Below are 19,775 nucleotides of genomic sequence, written 5' to 3' on the forward strand. Positions count from 1 at the left end.
ATGAGGGACCACTTACATCTGTTCATCCTTATGCTTCATTTCAGTACAGGTGAGTTCAGATTTATTTTTATTTATTTATGTATTTTTTGGAAATGAATCCAAAGAGAAGTGAGATGGGAAGAATGTGGCTTTAGTTCTTTAAAATAACAATTTAAAAATAATTATTAAAACAGTTTTACAAATTAAGCATTGAACCTGACTGGTGATAAAAGAAAATTTGAAATAGTAGTTTGTGTGTGTGTATATATATATATTATATATATATATATATATATATATATATATATATATATATATTTTTTTTTTTTTAAATAAAACTATCTATTCACGCTTACAGAGCTTTAAAGTAATTTTCAATTCCAAAACATTTTATTCAAAATGCTCTTTGAATTCTTAAGGGAAATAACAAACAATGAAATTGAAATGTTGTTTTAGAATAAATCAGGAAGGCAGCTTTCACTTTTGGAAAGTAGTGCAAACTAAATTAATTTGTGCATTCTGTTACTGTGTATATGTCTGTTTTACATTTCTTTAAAGACACTGTGAATGCTCTGAACAAACTCTTTTGTTTGCAGGCTGTATTGTTTCAAATGAGCAGCAGACAGTAGAAATAACAGGATACACAGGTGCTTCAGTTGTGCTGCCCTGCTCCTGCGCTGATCCTCAGTCTACAGCCACAACATTCATCTGGGAGTTTCAAGACAGTGAGAATCGATGGATTCCAGTATTTGAAGATGAGAAATATAGAGGCAGAAGTGTGCTGTTTAATGAACGTTCTCCAACAAATCGGTCTCTTCTCATTTCTGACCTCAGAATGAATGACCAGGGCTACTATAGCTGTAAGACTGAACCAAATATTATTACATATGTTAACTTAAAAGTTAAAGGTAAGTGAAAATTTGGAGCAGGTGACAAACATAATATTTCAAGTTTCACATCTGTTGACCTTGTACTTGTACTTAAAATAATTCAGGCCTTTTTTTGGTTGCACCTGTAATTAAAGTTATGCTGAAATAATTTAATTTTTTTTTTTTTTTTACCTTACTTTTAATCTAAAATATAATATGAACATAATTTGTATAACTATGTTTTCAGGGTGTGATTTGGTTGAGAACAGAAAGACAGTTGCAGTGTCTGGATATTCAGGAGAGTCTGTGGTTCTGCCCTGTTCCTGCACTGAACTACTAACTAAACCTGAACAGATAAAATGGACATATTTTGTAGAAAATGAATATAAAGAAATTTACCCAAATCATCAGATTGAGAGTCACAAGAACAGAGTCAAACTGTTCAATCCAAACACTCCAGGAAATCTTTCTCTACAAATATCAGCACTGACCACAGACGACCAAGGAGTCTATCAGTGTTTTGTCTCGTCTCAGCAACTAGTCGCCTTCAGACTCACTGTACTTCATGCTGAAGGTAGTTTTCTTCTATTTCTGTTGTCAGATTACACATTTACTTTTGAAGAAACTTGCAGGATGACATGTTGTTTCTTGTTAAATTATTACTAATAATTATTGGCTTTTAAACAGGAAAACCTCATGTGGCCACAATCAGTTTAACAACACATCAACCTTCACACCAAACACAAGACTCCTCCACAACTTCAGAACATCAACCGACTCCACAACAAAACATACCTCCATGTAAATCACAGTCATTGCTTTTTATTATTCAACAATGGTTACTATAATGTGTTTTCTCATTTGTCAAGTGTTTGGATTTAATTTAAAAAAATGCATGCATGGAGCTTTTATGAGCTCATATTGAGATATTTATGCATATTTGTACTACTTTTAAGAGAAAAGAAAAGCACTTGTCAAGCCATTTCTGTTTCTCCACAGATGTTTTCATTCTACTGGGAGTGTTTTTCTCAGTGCTTTTACTGGCATTACTGGCATTTATAGGCTGGAGATGTAGAGGTACGTGAACACACAAAATCACTTCTGATAACTACACTGACTATAAAACCCATAAATTAATAGATTAAACTGATGCCTCTAATATACAAAATCATCATAAAAACTGTCTAGCTAAGATGTTTTATGTTGCAGGAGGTAGAAATGATAAAAAGGCGATCACTCATGCTGAAGAGCAAAAGAGAGAACAAGACAATCAGGTGAAAACAAACTTACTGTAGCAAAATTATTACTTAACTCACTGATGCAATGCTGTGTGTTCAATTATCCGTCTTTTCCTCTCTCTCTCTTTCTCTTCAGGATGATGTGACATATTCAGCTGTAGTCCATGTTAAAACACCATCCAAACCAGCTCACACACACAACGACCCAGAAGAGTTCACGGAGTACGCTCGTATCAATGTTAAACGCTAGAAAAATAACCTCAATTTAAAAAAAAAAAAAACCTGTTTATTGTTAGGAGGACCTGTAAGTGACTAAAGAACATCGAGAATGACTGTAAAGCAGGTCTAAACAACTGAGGAAGCTGTGTTTGTCTCTATTTTCAGACATGTGAGAACTGGCAGAGGAACAAAAAAAAAAAGGTTGTCACAACAAACTATATGCAGGCACTTATTAAAGAAATTATCATGCAAAGTCACTAACCATAGTGTGTTGGGTGTGGTAGTTCACGTATTTAAGATTTTAAATCAGCATGAAATAATTACTGATTAATGTGGACAACTAGCCTACTTTAAAAAAAAAAAATCTGCAAACTAATTTAGATCTGCTCTCATCGAATCAACAACTGAATGTATGGAACCAAGTCCTGCCCTATTGTTTCTTTTGGTAATCCATTTCACTCAGATATGTCACATTATTTATAAAAAAAAAAAAGAAATAATAAAAACATGATTCTGTTAAATCATGAAGTTGTGCAAACTGCATTGACAAATATGCCTAGAGAATTAAAAAAACTAAAACCAGACAGTAAATCTTTAAAAATTAGGTTGTCCTTTTTGTTTTTTTTATTGTACAATATATATATATATATATATATATATATATATATATATATATATATATATATAAATAGCACAATTCTTAAATCATTGTAAACCTTATTGCTTTCTGTCTTTCAATAAAGAGTATTCAAATAAAGAGTGTTCAATAATTCATTTAAAGGATTAGTTCACTTCAGAATAAAAATGTCCTGATAATGTACTCACCCCAGTCATCCAAGATGTCTTTCTTTCTTCAGTCGAAAAGAAATTAAGGTTTCTGAAGAAAACATTGCAGGATTTTTCTCCATATAGTGGACTTCAATGTGAGCCAGCGGGTTAAACGTACAAACTGCAGTTTCAATGCAGCTTCAAATGGCTCTCCATCATCCCAGCCGAGCCGAGGAATAAGGAACTTATCCAACGAAGCAATCGGTCAATTAACCCTCTGGGCCTCCTCATTAAGGGGTCACACTTGGCTCCCTCGCGGTCAAAAGTGACCGAAGCCTTAAAAAGTAACTTTTTTTTTTCTTCAGGCAAATCAATTAAATATATTTTTGTTCAATAATATTTTGTAATTATTATTTAGAATTTTGAGCATTTTTTATGAATCTATGCAATATTTATACAGTTTTAATGAGCAATTTTTTCCCAGTAGAATTATATTTTATATTATATTTTTTAATTAATTATGTATTTATTATTTTTCAATAAATACAACATTTCACATTAAAATAGAGTAAAAGCATTTAAAATCCATTTTTTAAAGTGAAAATTGCACCATCTAGTGGCATAAAAAATAAAAACTTGTGTAATGCCATGTAAACTCCTGTATCTCCCTATATACATATATACAGGGGCTTTGGGATTCCTATTGTTTTTTTTCTTTTTACTGTTTCTTCATTTTATTAGGCTTTGCATTTAGAAATATATTCAGACATTCTAAAAGATACATTTTGGCAAGGTTTAGATATTTTTTTTGATTGGATAAATATCAGGTTTTGCATTTTTCTGCTTATTTCTGTGTGTCTGTGTGTGTGTCTGTGTGTGTGTGTGCGCGCGTGTGTGTGCGTGTGTGTGTCAGTTCCAGGCACGTGCACACATAGACATCAAAGGGGGCTTGAGCACCTGCCCTTTTTATTCCTGGAGAGAAAGTGCCCTTTTTTCTGGGGTGCTTTTTTTTTTGAAAAATAATATATATTCCTGTTTGCGCACAGCTTCCCTGTCAAACAAATATATTTATTGAAGAATAGTATATCTAAATATCAGGTCAGGAGTTCTGAAGCGCCGCTTCATTCGCGCTATTCGCGCCGCCGCATTCGCGGGTTTCGCGCCGCAGAATGGCTATTCGCGTCTTTGCATTGACTTAACATGTAAATCACTCGCGCTTGCCGCTTCATTCGCGTCCGGTGTGAACGCACCATACTCCGCACAGCGGTCTTTTATCAAGAAATAACAGACCGCATTCTACACTGAAATTCAACCAAGCCATCATGTAATAAAATAAGTTAGTAATAAGCATATATCATAGCATAAATTGGTGAATTTAGAAGAAATCTACAGATGCAAACAGATGGAGGATAGATACACTCTAAAAAATGTAGTAAATCTGAGTAACTGCATCTGCTACATTAATCAATAAAACTGAGTAGAAATAAGTTAACATTAAACATTAAAAATAACAATATTTATAAATTAACTTTTTATTTTTTGAGTAATTTAACTTTTTTTTAATTTCCTCTAAACCTTTATAAAATAGTATTCCATACAACCACAAATACATACATGACATTGGCTTTTATTGAATTTTTCTAGTAGCATAGAAAATGTTTTCAAAACATGCACATTGTGGAATGGTTTCCTTTGCTGCTCTATAAACCCAGTGAATACAAAGGAGACCATGGTTTCTGTGTGAACTGATTATTTTGTAGACATCTTTTGAAAATTAAACAATTGCATGAGTTTGAGGAAGATAAAATTAACTTTTTTAATTATTTTTTTTATAAGGAAGTGTTGCGTTAATATATATACTTTTTTGTTAAAAAAAAAAAAAAAAAAAAAAAAAAACGTAATTATGAAAAGTGCCCTTTATTTCACTTGAGCCCCTGCCCCTCAAAATGTCTGTGCACGTCCCTGGTCAGTTCTGTACTTTTGTTATTTTAGAGTGTCAGTCCTTGCTTGCTGAACACTTCTTTTCAGCACAGTTGCTCATTTGTAGCTTGTATTACCAAAAGATTATCTGAATTATCACATTTTTTCGTATTTCCCATTCATTTCCTATGTCGGTCATTTTTGACCGCGAAGGAGCCAAGTGTGACTATTTTTTTTTTTGACCCTTTAACATATCCGAATCATGTCACTGATTTTTTTTGTACTCACATAGCTAATGCAACAAAAGTCACCAAGTGTCATCTCATTCTGATGAAGCTACGATTTTTAAAAATTCAAAACATAAAATTTTTCGGTCAAAAATGACCGAAGAGGCCCAGAGGGTTAAAAAAAAAAAAAAAAAAAAAACATTTATTAATTTTTATTAGAGGTGTCACGATAAATTGATTACGATTTTACGAGTTTAGTTTTTTAACAGCAGATGGCACTATGCGCTTAAACAGCCGTATTTTGCTTGCGTCTAGTTCTTTAAACACACTTGAACTTAAAATAATTATTCATAAAAGTCGAAAAGTTTGAAGCGAATTTCAAGTGTTCACAGTGGGCTGTGTTTACATTAATTTCGCCTCAAAAAACTGAGGTGCAAGCACATGCAACTACCTTTTACTCAGATGAACACAACACAAGCACTCATCTTCGTGAGCATTTAAGTGTGTGGTTAAAAGTAGCATAGAGCGCCATCTGCTGTTAAAAACGAAGAGAATCAAGATGCAGTCGGATGTATCGTGACACCCCTACTTTCTAACCACAAACAAATGCATTTTTTTCTTACCACCACAAATGCTCTTCTTGCACTAGCTCGCCTCACGCATTACATAGGTGGAAGTACGAACCCAGTGTTTACAAAGCGTAAAGGAAGTCAAGCACTCTTTATGTCAGATGATTTTGAAACTCTAGGAGAAAATAAGATGGAGTTTTTTGCCCTGTGCAGAAAAAGAACCGCTCATGACCTTTCAGTGTTACTACGCAATGCTTGAAGATGCGCATGTGCATTGCAGAGTTAGTGTAAGACAAGCATTTGTGGTTAAAAAGTATATAAGTTGTATTTTTCTTTAGAAAATGACTGATCATTTTGCTAGATAAGACCCTTATTCCTCGACTTGGATCGTTAAGAGCCCTTTGAAATGGCAATTTGGACCTTCAACCTGTTGGGTCCCATTGAAGTCCACTAGGTAAGAGTGGGGTAAGATGAGACATCATTTTTTACTTGCATGGTCATCAAGATAAGGGAGATGAAAGTGAAAGTATCTAAAGTAACTACAGGATGTTTCCTATAATTTTAAATTATCTGAATGTATCTATGACAAAGGGTTCTGAATATGAACATATAAAATAGATAGTATATATATAAAAATAGGTTTTTAACACCTGTGCAGATTTATTAAAAATAAAAAACTGAAAAGGTTTCTGGGACACTCGAAATTTAGCTCAGGAGCATTCGTGTTGCTTTTAGATGTTACTACACTTGGAGTGGAGTTAAACTGTGGCAAATTCATTTGAATGAGTGTGATTTAGAAAAGCACACACCTCTCAGAAAAGGTCTAACAGCTGAAAATGCATATCAGAGCAAAAACCAAGACCTGAGGTCAAGATAACTGTCTGTAGAGCTCAGTGACAGACTTACGTTAAGGCAATGATCTAGGGAAGAGTTCAGAAAAAAATCTGCTGCATTGATAGTTGACAGAAGCATTATCCATAATGGAAGAAGATTGGAACAACTAGGACTCTAGAAAATGTCTGCCAGCCCCCATCCAAGCTGACAGAGATGGAGAGGTGAAAAGGTGAGGCAAAGAATGGCTGATAATTGCCAAATGCAGATGTGCAAAGCTTGTCACATCAGACCCAAAAAGACTTGAGGCTGTAAAGGTGCTTCAACTATGTACTGAGTTAAGGGTATGAATACTTATGCAATGTACTTATTTCAGTGTTTTATTTTTAATAAATTTGTCAAATTTGCAAATCTGGTTTTTACTTGGTCATTATTATGGTGTAGGGAGTGTAAACTGATGTGGGGAAAAACTCATTCAAAGCAGTTTAACATAATGCTGCAACAAAACAAAATGTGACAAAAATGAAGGGGTGTGAATACTTGTGCAAGGCACTGTAGTTAAGTTTTCTTAAAGCTAACTTAAAAATATACATATACACATTTCAATAAAATTTTAAATTTGCATTTCTGAAACAATATGTTGAACACCAAAGTTTAGAATGGAGGAATAAATGGAACTGAAACTAATGAACATTTTAGTCAAAAGACTTTTCATGGCTTTTCTGCCATGACTGACAAGTGTATGACCGATGAAAATAGATTCATGAGTAGTAAGACATCATGTGAGTGCATGTCTTTGCGTAAGGGTTGTGGTTTCACATGGAAAAATGACACTTCAAATGTGAGAAACTGAAAAGATGAGCAATAACACTAGTGGAGAGCTGCTAAAGTCTGTACAGGTATGCAGCTTCTTAACCATCACAACACAGTAATTCCAAAAACATGTTTTATAAAAGTTATTACTTTATTTGATACCCCTCACATTGAACACACTTTAAAGAGTTAAAATGAAACGTTAAGTGATCAAAATTTGTTCTGCTGTGACTAACACGCCATTTACTTCTTTATTTAATCTTTCAATCTTGCACGAGTAAAATCTTGACTGAGATGAGCGACTGAGACTGAAATCAACTGACTTTAAAGTATCAACTCTGACCATGCTTGATTCAAGCAGTGAAATGATCTTTATGTAGGCGGTTTAATTTAGTAATGCAGTGACAAGTCATCATCAAGTGGTTTATGGCCGGAGATGGAAACCAGTGATCAAAACACAGGAAATAATTATTAAAATGAAACCTTATAACAGGTGGTTTGGTAAATTTCACTAATACAACAAATAAAGGCCATTTTGTTAGTTGTAAAGGCATCAAGACAACAAAGGAGAAAATAAAACGGGCATAAATCAGATCTATCAAAGAAAGAAAAAAAATCTATCAAAGATCATTTTTGTGCTTTCAAAATAATAATAATAATAACATTTCATCTACTGTATGGAGCATAGAAATACACAAACACCATTTTCAAGTACTGTATACAAAACATAAAATATCACATGAAATACTAAAGTACAGCAGACAACATCAGAACAGACCCGACTTAACGAGAAGCAAAAAACTATGTTTGGGAATTTGTTTTTAAAGGTCAACTTTTTTCCACTCGTGTGAAATCATTTTATCATTTTATAATGGTATGTAACGGATACTGTTGACAGCATAACGGTAATAATCAGTAAAGATGATTTTCGGCAGCTCAAACAAAGACTATTAGTATATCTAAACCAGAGAGGGAACAAACACACAGACGTGTGCACAAAAGCCTAATGGCATTATCACTCTGATATCGGGGGGGTCTGTGCTTTTACTTCGAGTGATTGATTTTGTTCTGCACAGCAGCTTTTCTACTACCAAAAAACAATGTTATTGCAAAGAAATATTAGTAATATTTGAGTAAAATGTCTTGAGTGTAATCTTGTTCGTTTTAAAAATAACAATATGCTATCCTTCATTCCCTCACTCACTCAGTGTAGCTACAGCAAACCCTTACAAATGCCATTTCAGCTTTTTGGTTTACACACATCACAAGCAGAACATGTGTCCTCACTCCAATCACATGCAAGCTAAAGCAGACACGGATGGTCAAACCAACCTTTCCGAGTTCATTCGGCTCTTCATCTGGTATGGATTTCCGTTTTATTTCAAGCAAGTGACCATCAGTGACATTATTCAGGCTCTACAGGCATTGACCAATCGGCTCACATAAACCGTCCTACGGAACAAAAATAAGTTAAATGTCGAAGAAAATTCATATTGTTCTTGTCATGACTCAGATCAGCTTCGCTTCGCTTATATACAGTAAAGTGAGACAGTACAAGGCACACATTAATCGTCTTTGAAATGTTACAGATGCATAAATTAACAAATCCTAACACGACTTCATCTACTGTGCTATAGAAAGACCTAGTGCGAACGGCTAAAACTCACTGCTTCCATGTGTTTCAGAAAAGGTTTTTGATCTACTGCAGAACGATTACGACTGGTCTAGTTGGTTTTGCGATTTTCATAAGACTGGTCGAATCCATGCAACTGATGATCCTCATAGTCTGCTCATCAATCTGAACTATTAAGGCCCAAGTTCAGTGTTGTATTTTCAGTGATGGAGAATTTGATATATCTAAATGTTGTTCTTAAACACCATGTGCGTTAGATACTGTCAACAAAGCTGCCAGGAAACAACCCGGTTCGGCCGTTTCTCTGTAGAGTTCCTTTAAACCAGCCGTCCTCTCGTTTTCTGTGCACAAATACAATGTCTCCCTCCTTGAGTTCCAGCTCTGCTTCGCTTTGGGGAGGGTAGGACACCACCACACGATACCTGGAGGAAGAGTAAAATGTGACGTTTAGAAGTCAGGCAATGTTTCTTCTCAAGTATGAAGTGTGAATGTTGACTGACTTGTCTCTTACTAAAATATCTAGTAGAAACTCCTGAAAGACTAAAAATCCACATTGTTCAATACATTGTTTGGACTATGGGGCACCATTATTTTGATGATGTGAGCTACTGGCGCTACCTGTTTCTATTTTTACTCGGAAAATAAAAGACTGATACGATGACCAAAGCTGCTGAAAGACCTTACAGGTGACAATGGATATAACTGTAGGCTTAAAACGAAATGGCGGACCATCAATTTTCCCTACTAGGAGCCTAACCACCCCTGGATATCTAGTGAAACCCAGTGAAATTACATCCTGTCAGGATGGCATCTAGCGTTTCTTGTCTCTGCCATTTGTAAGCTCTTTCAGTAGCTGTGGTCTACTAAAAGCCTCAAAGGCATCAAGGGTGAAGTGGAGAGAACAAAGACGCTGGTCTTTAGGAATCCACAGGCATCTTCCCATTCTTTTGTCCTCTTCTTATCGCTAGGAAAGCAGTGAAGACTTACATTGCTTCTCTTGTTGACCTTCGACTGAAAATGACAACCAAAAGCAGCACAAAGTGGCATCGTCAACATTTTATTCCCCGAGCATATTCCAAGTTGTGTTGTGGTAAAAATAGCAACAGGTAGCACCAGTAGCTCACTGAGTGCAACCATTTTGCGTAATAGAAATAAAAGTGCCTCCCATAATTAAAAATATATATAAAACAATGTGGATTTGTTGAATAACGTAAATCTTTTATGGTTTTCTACTACATTTTTCCTTGAGAGACATCATTTTTACTATATTAAGCCATACAAGTCTTAATATCAAGAGTTAATGTTTTTTTTAAAGAGTCTCTTATTCTCATCAGAATTCCATTTGATCAAAAACACAGAAAAAAAGTAATATCTACAATAATAATCTACAATTTTTAGAATTTAAATTTCAAATTTTCAGTGGTCAAAAACCACATGTGGGTCAGTTTGCATGCCTATAACTCAAAAAGTATTAAAGATATCACAATATGCTTTTAGATTATAGTTCTTCATAAACTTTTCTTTTGGAATCTTCATTTTCAAGGCCCTAAATCATTCAGTCCCTGAGATACGGGGATCTGAATAACGCTCTATTTTCAGATTGCTGAATATGACCCATTTTCAGTGGCTGAAAACCAAATGTTGGTCAATTTGTATGTAAAGGGCATTAAGATATCTTTAATACTTCTTGAGTTACAGGCAGATTTTACTAATAAAACTACCAATCTCTGTGTAAAAATAAGATAATGATGCTGCCATCTTTCAAAAGTAAATTTGACCCTGAATCTAAGGTAAAAATTGCCATTTTGACCTCTCTCTACAAAATAGTGGATTACTCAGTAAATATTCATCCATGACATTTAATATTTCAGCTTTCATCGCAATACATTTCTATCTTTCTTCAGAAAAAAATATAAGAAAAATCTAAAATTTGAGCCATGGACCTTTGGTTGAGTTGACATGGAAAGACCCAAATCCAAGTACTTTAAGCACTTTAAGCACCTTGTGCGAACCCTGATTTTAATATACAATAAGTATATAATTTTTAAGTTGAACAGACTTTGTCATTAAGAAATTTGAGCTTTCATTGTGTATTTGATGGTAGAGCAGCTCCAGAGATGACGTTCATGTAGACTGTCCTCATATATTGAGATGACATGCTGAAAACAACAGAGTGCTTGTGTACATATAACTACGTCATTCATTCACACAAACTTACTAGCGTCCAGAGGTTATCATCATTATCAACATAAATTTTACTGCAGTCTCGATATAATTTAGTTTATTGCCCAGCCCTAGTATCATCACAGATATCATTCTTGCCATTTTATTTGAACAAGTTTTTATTGTACCTTTCACAAACAATTGGCCGGCCGTCATGCTGCATGGAGAGCAGGGAGGAGCATGGCTGCCGTGGAGGCGGGGCGATCGGGGCAGTGTTGTCCTGGGAGCTGCTTCTGTGGGACGCTGCGTCTGTGTTTGATAAAGATGAGGATGCAGAGAGCTCAGAATCCAACGGACAGATCCCAGCACGGCCGTTGTGTCCTACAGAGTTAGATGGAGCCATTTCAGGTCCGACTGCCCCCTGAGCCATTTCAATGGCGATAGACTGCTCCGCTTCCAGTGTAGGGGAGGATGGAGGAGATGGGCGGAGCTTCTTTTTATTTGACAGCAGTTTCAACAGGCCTTTCTTTTCTCTCTGAAATGACACATTTGTTTCTGATGAAATGAAGAGGTTGAATGGAAATCTTTTACACAAAACATGCAATTATCAGCACAGGATCTGTGAAGATTATCAGCTGTCAATGAAAGAGTCATCAATGAAAAACAAATGACGGACATTTCTGCTCAAAAGTTTGGGATGAGCACGATGTTTAATTGTCAATGTTCCATTTATTTGATCAAAAATTCAGAAAAGGGTAATATGAAATACTATTGCAATTCAAAATCTGTTTTTTATTTTAACATACTTTACAATCGAATTAATTTTTATGTGAATCAAAGCTGAATTTTAATCCCATTACTTCAGTCTTAAGTGTTGCATGATCCTTCAGAAATTATTCTAATATACTGATTTATTACTTTTATTATTAATGTTGGAAATGGTTGTGCTGCATAATATATTTTTTAGAACCTCTGATACTTTTTTCAGGATTCTTTGATGAATAAAAAATGAAATAAACAGAATTTATTCAAAATAGAAATCTTTTCTAACAATTGAAGTCTTTACTATCACTTTTTATCACTTTAACACATCCTTGCAGAGTATTTAAGTATTAATTTATTTCAAATAAAGTTAAAAAAAACTTTGAATGAGGTTTCTATTGTTACAAAAGTTTAAATAAATGCTGTTTTTTTTAAATATTTTATTTATTAAATCCCTCAAAAAGTATTACAGCTTCCAAAAAAAAAATAATAATAATAATAATTACGCAGCACAACTGTTTCTAAAACTGAAAATAAAATCGGCATATCAGAATGATTTCTGAAGGATCATGTGACACTAAATACTGGAGTACTGATGCTGAAAATTCAGCTTTGCATCACAGGAATAAATTATATTTTCAAGTGTAATAAAACTGAAAACCACTATTTTAAATTGCATTAACATTTCATAATAATACTGTTATTTTCTGTGTTTTTAATCAAATAAACAGCCTTGACGAGCAGAAAAGTCTCCTTTAAAAAGCATTAAAATTATTGCATTTCCATTCAATCATTCTTCTAGTACTATTCCAGCTATCCAAAACAAAAAGAAAACACATCAGAATGAGCCTCTCCAGAGATCTGGTAAAGTAGAATAGGTTTATAAAAGTGAACTCAGATTTGTGAGTCAGCTACACAGTACAAGTACCTAGAAACCTCCCAGAACATCGAGCCAAAATGAACAAAACTTAGGGTTGTGTCCTCTGGGTTTGCAGAACAGTGCATCATAAAAAAACTGATGATTTCAGCTCTATATCAGCAGGCTTAACCATCCCGCTCAGCAAATAAGATGAAACTCAAAGAATCTCTAATAAATAACACCTTACCGCAACACATTAAAACAACACTGATGGGAGGGAAAAACAAAAGGAACCATTACGGAAAACTATGCAACAAGTCTCACCTTGCAATCTTTATCCAGTCTACAAGCAACACCATGATTTGTGGCTGAACCGAGAGATTTCGAGCTGCCTGGGTTCACAGGAAGTGCTACCACAGAGACGGATCTCATGGCATCACTGTCCAAAGAAGCAGCGCTAACATTAGGAGGGGTCAAGGAGGCCGCGGCACAGCCCATAGCCACACCGACTCTGGCTGAGGAGGATCCCGGGCTGGAGCCGAGGACAGGCGACGCCTGAACAATTACAGCTGTGCTGGGAAGGTAGGACACGGAATTGTGGGATTGGATGGGCGTCACTGCTGCCGTAGGCCGGTCCTGACTATGACTCACGGCTGGAGGGGAAAAAATGTGGAATAGAAAAAAAAGACTATTTATTTGATGACAAATTTGAGTGCACATGACATTTTTAAACATAGTTTGAAAAACCAGCCAAGCTTTTATAATTAAAAAAAGTCTTTTTAACCACATAATCATCATTACGTCTTACAGACATTTAAATAACATAAGTACTCGTCTACAGTAGCCATCAAAACTAAAGTATCTTAACACATATGTATTGTAACGCTTCCGCCAGGAGGTGGCGACAACTGCACGTTTAAAAAAGTATTTATCATTGAATTATACATTCAAGAGATTCCAATAGTGTAACAAGTCTTTATTAATTGAGACACTGACTCAAATATGTTCAAATATGTGACCCTGGACCACAAAACCAGTCTTAAGTCGCTGGGGTATATTTGTAGCAATAGCCAAAAATACACTGCATGGGTCAAAATTATTGATTTTTCTTTTATGCCAAAAATCATTAAGAAATGTTCCATGAAGATTTTTTGTAAAATTCCAACTGTAAACATATCAAAATGTAATTTTTGATTTGTAATATGCATTGTTAAGAACCTAATTTGGACAAATTTAAAGGTGATTTTCTCAGTCTTTTTGATTTTTTTTGCATCCTCAGATTTCTGATTTCAAATAGATGTATCTCGGCCAAATATTGTCCTATCCTAACAAATACATCAATAGAAAGCTTATTTATTGAGCTTTCATATGATGTATAAATCTCAGTTTTGTCAAATTTAACCTTATGACTGGTTTTGTGGTCCAGGGTCACATATAGACTTAAGCATAAACATTCTGTCAGAACCACTAGTAAATGACGTAATTTTGTTTAGATTTCTAATCCTTTTTTTCTTCAGAATCGTGATCTCCAATTTATAAAATAAAATTGTTTTTCAATTTATTCAGAATCATGCACTTTAGTTTACATGTTTATTACCACATATAATTTATTAAAATAGAAGTTTAATTTAATAAAGTACAACTTCATATCAAACTGCACCTACATTTTTTTTTTGCATTTTGTAATTTTTAGTAGAACAAAATAGTTTTCCCCTATATATTTCATCATTGAGGATTTCTTTTTAAAAAAAGTTTAAAAATCTTGTCTCGTCTCATTCTCGTGAACCCAGACTCGTGTCTCGTCTCGTCTTGTGGGATAAGTGTCTCGTCACACCCCTAATGTTCATTGAATATTAAATATTGTTACCAAGTAATAACAAAAAAGAAAAAAGATGAATAAAACAAAATATGCCAAACTACCTTTTTTAATAATTCATCTTTTAAGGTGAGACACTGCAGGCAAAACACTGTTTTTTCAAGCACCTGTCGACTTTCAGATTTTGTGCGTTTTGGTTTTTCAGACTAGTGAAAAGAAAACATTTAAAATACACTGTTAAGTGTTTACTTTATAGCACTTCTCTCTGTTTGTGTCAATATATTTCAATTACAATCCATATTTTTAAAGGCCGTTTTCTTAAATTGAGTTTTTTCTCCTACACTGAGCCATAAATCTCCACTTCAGTAGCACTTACACACACCAAACTTTACATTTTTATTCCCGTATATTTCCTGTCGTGGCAAAAATAAAACGACTCTCACCGCATAAGAGACTAATTCAATCTTAGTGTCTTTTCAAAGGTTTATTTCTTGCAAGAAAGGTCCGACAGTCGTACAGAAACACAGGTTGCTGTGTGAGAAAAAAGGCAGGGTTTCCTCCACCTTTATATCTCTTCCCTAGCCTTCAAGGCTACATCTCCTAACAGCTGGTAATTTTCCACACATGGTAAGGAAACAGAGAAACACATTCTACTATATCATACTCCCAAGGCTCAATTCTTCATGTTTTGGGGCCCTGATACCTTTCTCTAATGTCATCTTCAGAGCAGGTTCAAATAAAGCAGACACTTCTGCAGACACAATGTTTTATAAGCATATAAAATAAGTAAAATTATTTTTTTTCCATATTCCTAGAGTTTTTTTTCAAAGGGATTTGTTCATATATAATTTGCTTGATTTTATACATTTTATTTCCCCCTAAATAGTGAAAATATATTAAAAGTATTTTCTGAATTATACCCAAAATTCTCCGTAAAAACAAACTCTAATTATGTCGAAAAACAAAAAATAAGCATTTTGAAACTGACTTCATTCATTGTTTAGATTTTTGTACTAGAAATGTACGCAAATTAGTGCATATTTCATTAAACAATGCCTCGTTTGCATATTCAAACCTAACATTTTAGAAAACTTGTAATACAAAAAACACCTGCAGTGTTTCGCCTTAAAAGCGTTTTCGTTTTGAAATGTTTTGCATTATTCTTCAAATGAATTTTAATTCAGAAGTTAAAAACATGTTTGGAAACTACTATTTGATGACAGGCCTGTTTTCTTTTGAAACTTGACTATTCTGAGTGGTGTTCGTAGGTGTGTGTGCATGTATTTTGTACCTGTCCTGACCGCACTGCGTGCCTGGTTAACGGTCATCTGTGACGTCACGTGCATGAGCACTTTGGGGTGCTGTCCAGTGGGTATATGTGCAGCTGATACTACAGCAGCAGGCAGAGAGCAAGACGGGGTGGAATTTGGGCAGACTGGAAGGGGTTTGCTGGGGTCGACACTCCCCAGGCCGGCTCCAAGAGGAGCGGAGGAGGGGCTGACGATGGTGACGCCACGTCCCGCCTGGGAGCACAGGGTCAGGGGAACTTTTGGCTGATTGCTGCCAGAAACAGTCCTAAAAGGAAAGACTCAAGTCTTTAAGCTGACACTCCTCATCCACAATCTTTTGACACTGCAACATTTTGACAGGAAATCAAACAAAATATCTGTAGATTTAAAAGGGATAGTTCACCAAAAAAATGAATTACTCACTCTCATGCCGTTCCAAACCTGTGAGACCTTCGTTCAGCTTTGAAAGACAAATAAAGATATTTTTGATGAAATCAAAAACTGAGAGTTTTCTGACCCTGCATAGACAGAAATGCAACGGACACATTCAAGGCCCAGAAAAGTAGTAACTAGTAGGGATATCGATAAAACAGTCCATGTGAGATCAGTGGCAAATTGTTGAACAATAATGATATTTTTTTGGTGCACAAAAAGTATTTAAAACAGTAGCTTTATAACATTACGGTTGAACTACTGATGTCACATGGACTATTTTAATGATGATCTTACTACCTTTCTGGGCCTTGAACGTGTCAGTTGTGTTGCTGTCTATGCAGGGTCAGAAAGCTCGCAGATTTCATCAACAATTTCTTAATTTGTAAAGATTTTTATTAAAATGAACGAAGTTCTTACAGGTTTGGGATGACATGATGGTGAGTAATTCATGACAAAATTTTAATTTTGGGGTAAATTATTCCTTTAAACATCTGACAGAACATTTAAAGGGCTCTATGTAGCTGTATTTCTTTTTCATTACAGGTCTGATGAGAAAAAACTAAATTTAATAGAAATTGTAGGAGGAGCTGAAAGACAGTCATCTGTTAAAGACATCTGTGCATTGTTTTGAATGACTGTAAATGATTTATTCTGAATATTTTTAGGTGATATGTTTTCATGCAATAACTGATTGATAGTATGTATGTAATTCTCATTCTTGCCACAAGAGAGTGCTGAGTTGAAAGGAATGCCCAAAGTGGAAAAGAAGCTTTATTGACAGCATTTGTGGCAAAATATCTATTACCAAAAATATGTCTATACTACTAGTCAAAACTTTTGAGCAGTAAGTTTTTAAAGAAGTGTCCGCTGCTCACCAAGTCTGCATTTATTTGATCCGAAGTACAGCGTAAACAGTACAAATTTGAAATATTTGAACTATTTAAAAGAACTGTTTTGTATTTGAATATTTTTCAAAATGTAATTTATTCCTGTGATTTGAAAGCTGAATTTTAAGCATCAGTACTCCAGTCACATGAACCTTTAGAATTTAATCTAATATTCAGATTTGCTGCTCAACAAACATTTATTATTATGATGCTGAAAACAGCTAAGTAGATTTTTTTCAGGTTTCTTTGATGAATAGAAAGCTCAGAAGAACAGCTTTATCTGAAATAGAAATCTTTTGTAGCATTATAAATGTCTTTATCATCACTTTTGATCAATTTAAAGCATCCTTGATAAATACAAAAAGTAAGAAAGGTATAATGTATACGCTAACAAAATTATTTCAGATAAACGCTGATCTTTGGATCTTTCTATCCATCAAATAATCCCAAAAAAGAAACTCACCTGTTTTAAATATTAATAATAATAATAAACATTTTTTGAACAGCAAACCAGCATACTAGAATGATTTCTGAAGGATCATGTGACACTGAAGACTGAAGTAATGATGCTGAAAATATAGCTATAATCACAAGAATAAATTACATTTTGAATTATATTCAAATAGAAAGCAGTTATTTTAAATAGCAAAAATATTTCACAATATTGCTGCTTTTGCTGTACTTTGGATCAAATAAATGCAGATTTGGTGCACAGAAGAGAATTCTTTCTAAAACATTAAAAATCTTACTGTTCAAACACTTTTGACTGGTAGTGTATCTATCTATCTATCTATCTATCTATCTATATATATATATATATATATATATATATATATATATATATATATAGAGAGAGAGAGAGAGAGAGAGAGAGAGAGAGAGAGAGAGAGAGAGACTCATTTGACATTTAACAAATTTTTGTTAAGTGGCAATCGACATGATTGATGAACTTTTATTGAACCTGGAACATCTATGTGTGAACGTGACCAGCTCAGATTTATCTGCAAGTGGAGACTTTATGAGTAGCGTGCGTGTGCCTGAAAGATATACACCACTGGATAGAGAGGACAATCTAATCTTTTCTTAGCTTACAGGGCATATGAGTGATAACATGTCCAAGTGTGTACGTGTGTGTCTCATACCTGTTGACAGGACTCATGTAGTTACCAGGGAACACTCCGATCTTGCCGGTGTGCATGGATGTTCCTTTAAACCAGCCGTCCTGACAGCGCTCCAGCACCAGAAACATCTCCCCCTTCCTCAACTCCAACTCATCTTCCTTACGGGGCGCGTATGGAAACAATGCCACATACCTGAGAATCAAATTTCAAACATATAAATAATACAAACAAACAAAAAAGACAACAAAACCAGTAATAAGGGTCTTTTTTTTAAAGAGATTTATACATAATCTGAAAGCTGAATGAAAATGTATGGTTTGTTAGAACAGGACAATATTTGGCTGAGATACAACTATTTGAAAATCTGGAATCTGAGGGTGCAAAAAAAAAAAGAAAAGCCTTTATAAGTTGTCGAAATGAAAATTACGTTTTGATACATTTACAATAGGAAATATACAAAATATCTTTATGGAACATATTTACTTAATATCCTAATGTTTTTTGGCATAAAAGTAAAATCTATCATTTGGACCAAATATTGCTGGATCACATTTAACAAGTTTTATCAAATTTTAAATTAATTTTAAATTGAATTATTCATAAATTCCTATACTTAGATTTACTTTTAATAAATGTTTATCTGATTAAGCTCCTTCACTGTCAAAAGTGACCGAAGCCTTAAAAGGTAAACTTTTTTTTTTTTTTAGAAAAATCAATGAAATACATTTTTGTTCATTTTGTTCAGAATTTTGAGTAGTTTTTATAATACTTTGAAATATTTACACAATTTTAACAAACGTTTTTTTCCACTAGAATCTTAATTTAAATTTTTAAATTTGAATTTAATTTTTTTTTGCAATAAATGCAACATTTCACATTAAAATTGAGTGAAAGCATTTAAAATCCATTTTTGAAAGTGAGAACTGTCATCTGGTGGCATTAAAAAACAAAACTTAAAAATGTATTTTTATTTTAAATAATTTTATTTCACATATGCTCAAAATTTGGTCTGATGCAATCTTACCAGTTCATTTCTCTCTCTCTGTCAGTTTTGCACTCTTGATATTTTCAAGTGTCTCTTCTTGATTGCTGAACACTTTTTTTTTTTCAGCACAGTGGCTGATTTGTAGCGTGCACCACCAAAAGACTCTGAATTATTGCATTTTTTCATATTTCCCATTCATTTTGGTCATTTTTGACCATGAAAGAGCCACATAGCTAATGCAACAAAAGTCACCAAGTCATCTCATCTCATATGCTTTTTAAAATTTCAAAACATACAATTTTTCTTGAATGACTGAAGAGGCCCAGAGGGTTAAATAGTTTATTAATTTTGACATTTTAATCTGATGCAGATGCAGTACTGCTAATCAAACA

The 19,775-nt window shown here is 34.2% G+C and overlaps 2 protein-coding genes across 2 annotated transcripts in view; one reads left to right on the plus strand and one right to left on the minus strand.

Annotated features, from left to right (window-relative positions):
* LOC141283346 (V-set and immunoglobulin domain-containing protein 1) lies at positions 1–2,923 on the plus strand. The gene is made up of 7 exons (XM_073816628.1): positions 1–49; positions 576–887; positions 1,096–1,422; positions 1,536–1,649; positions 1,848–1,925; positions 2,058–2,122; positions 2,223–2,923. The coding sequence occupies exons 1-7, from the start codon at positions 1–3 to the stop codon at positions 2,334–2,336; spliced, it is 1,059 nt and encodes a 352-aa protein (XP_073672729.1). The 3' UTR covers positions 2,337–2,923.
* A 4,638-nt stretch (positions 2,924–7,561) lies between these two features.
* Positions 7,562–19,775, minus strand: part of sh3rf1 (SH3 domain containing ring finger 1) — a 101,899-nt gene continuing 89,685 nt past the window's right edge. The window contains exons 8-12 of the mRNA XM_073816548.1: positions 18,420–18,590; positions 15,958–16,241; positions 13,175–13,503; positions 11,418–11,764; positions 7,562–9,488 (exon numbers count right to left, since the gene is read on the minus strand). Of these exons, the coding sequence (XP_073672649.1) occupies positions 9,320–9,488; positions 11,418–11,764; positions 13,175–13,503; positions 15,958–16,241; positions 18,420–18,590 (1,300 nt within the window). The 3' untranslated portion in view covers positions 7,562–9,319. The remainder of the gene's footprint in view (positions 9,489–11,417; positions 11,765–13,174; positions 13,504–15,957; positions 16,242–18,419; positions 18,591–19,775) is intronic.

The sequence above is a fragment of the Garra rufa genome, chromosome 13, assembly GCF_049309525.1.
Source record: "Garra rufa chromosome 13, GarRuf1.0, whole genome shotgun sequence".
NCBI lineage: Eukaryota > Metazoa > Chordata > Actinopteri > Cypriniformes > Cyprinidae > Garra > Garra rufa.

What these genes read in the sequence shown, in the direction of transcription:
- LOC141283346 (XM_073816628.1), top strand. Translation starts at nt 1, where the DNA reads ATGAGGGACCACTTACATCTGTTCATCCTTATGCTTCATTTCAGTACA. An exon ending in CACTGTACTTCATGCTGAAG is followed by an intron (nt 1,423 to 1,535) that starts GTAGTTTTCTTC and finishes GCTTTTAAACAG; the next exon opens with GAAAACCTCATGTGGCCACA. An exon ending in AGAGAGAACAAGACAATCAG is followed by an intron (nt 2,123 to 2,222) that starts GTGAAAACAAAC and finishes CTTTCTCTTCAG; the next exon opens with GATGATGTGACATATTCAGC.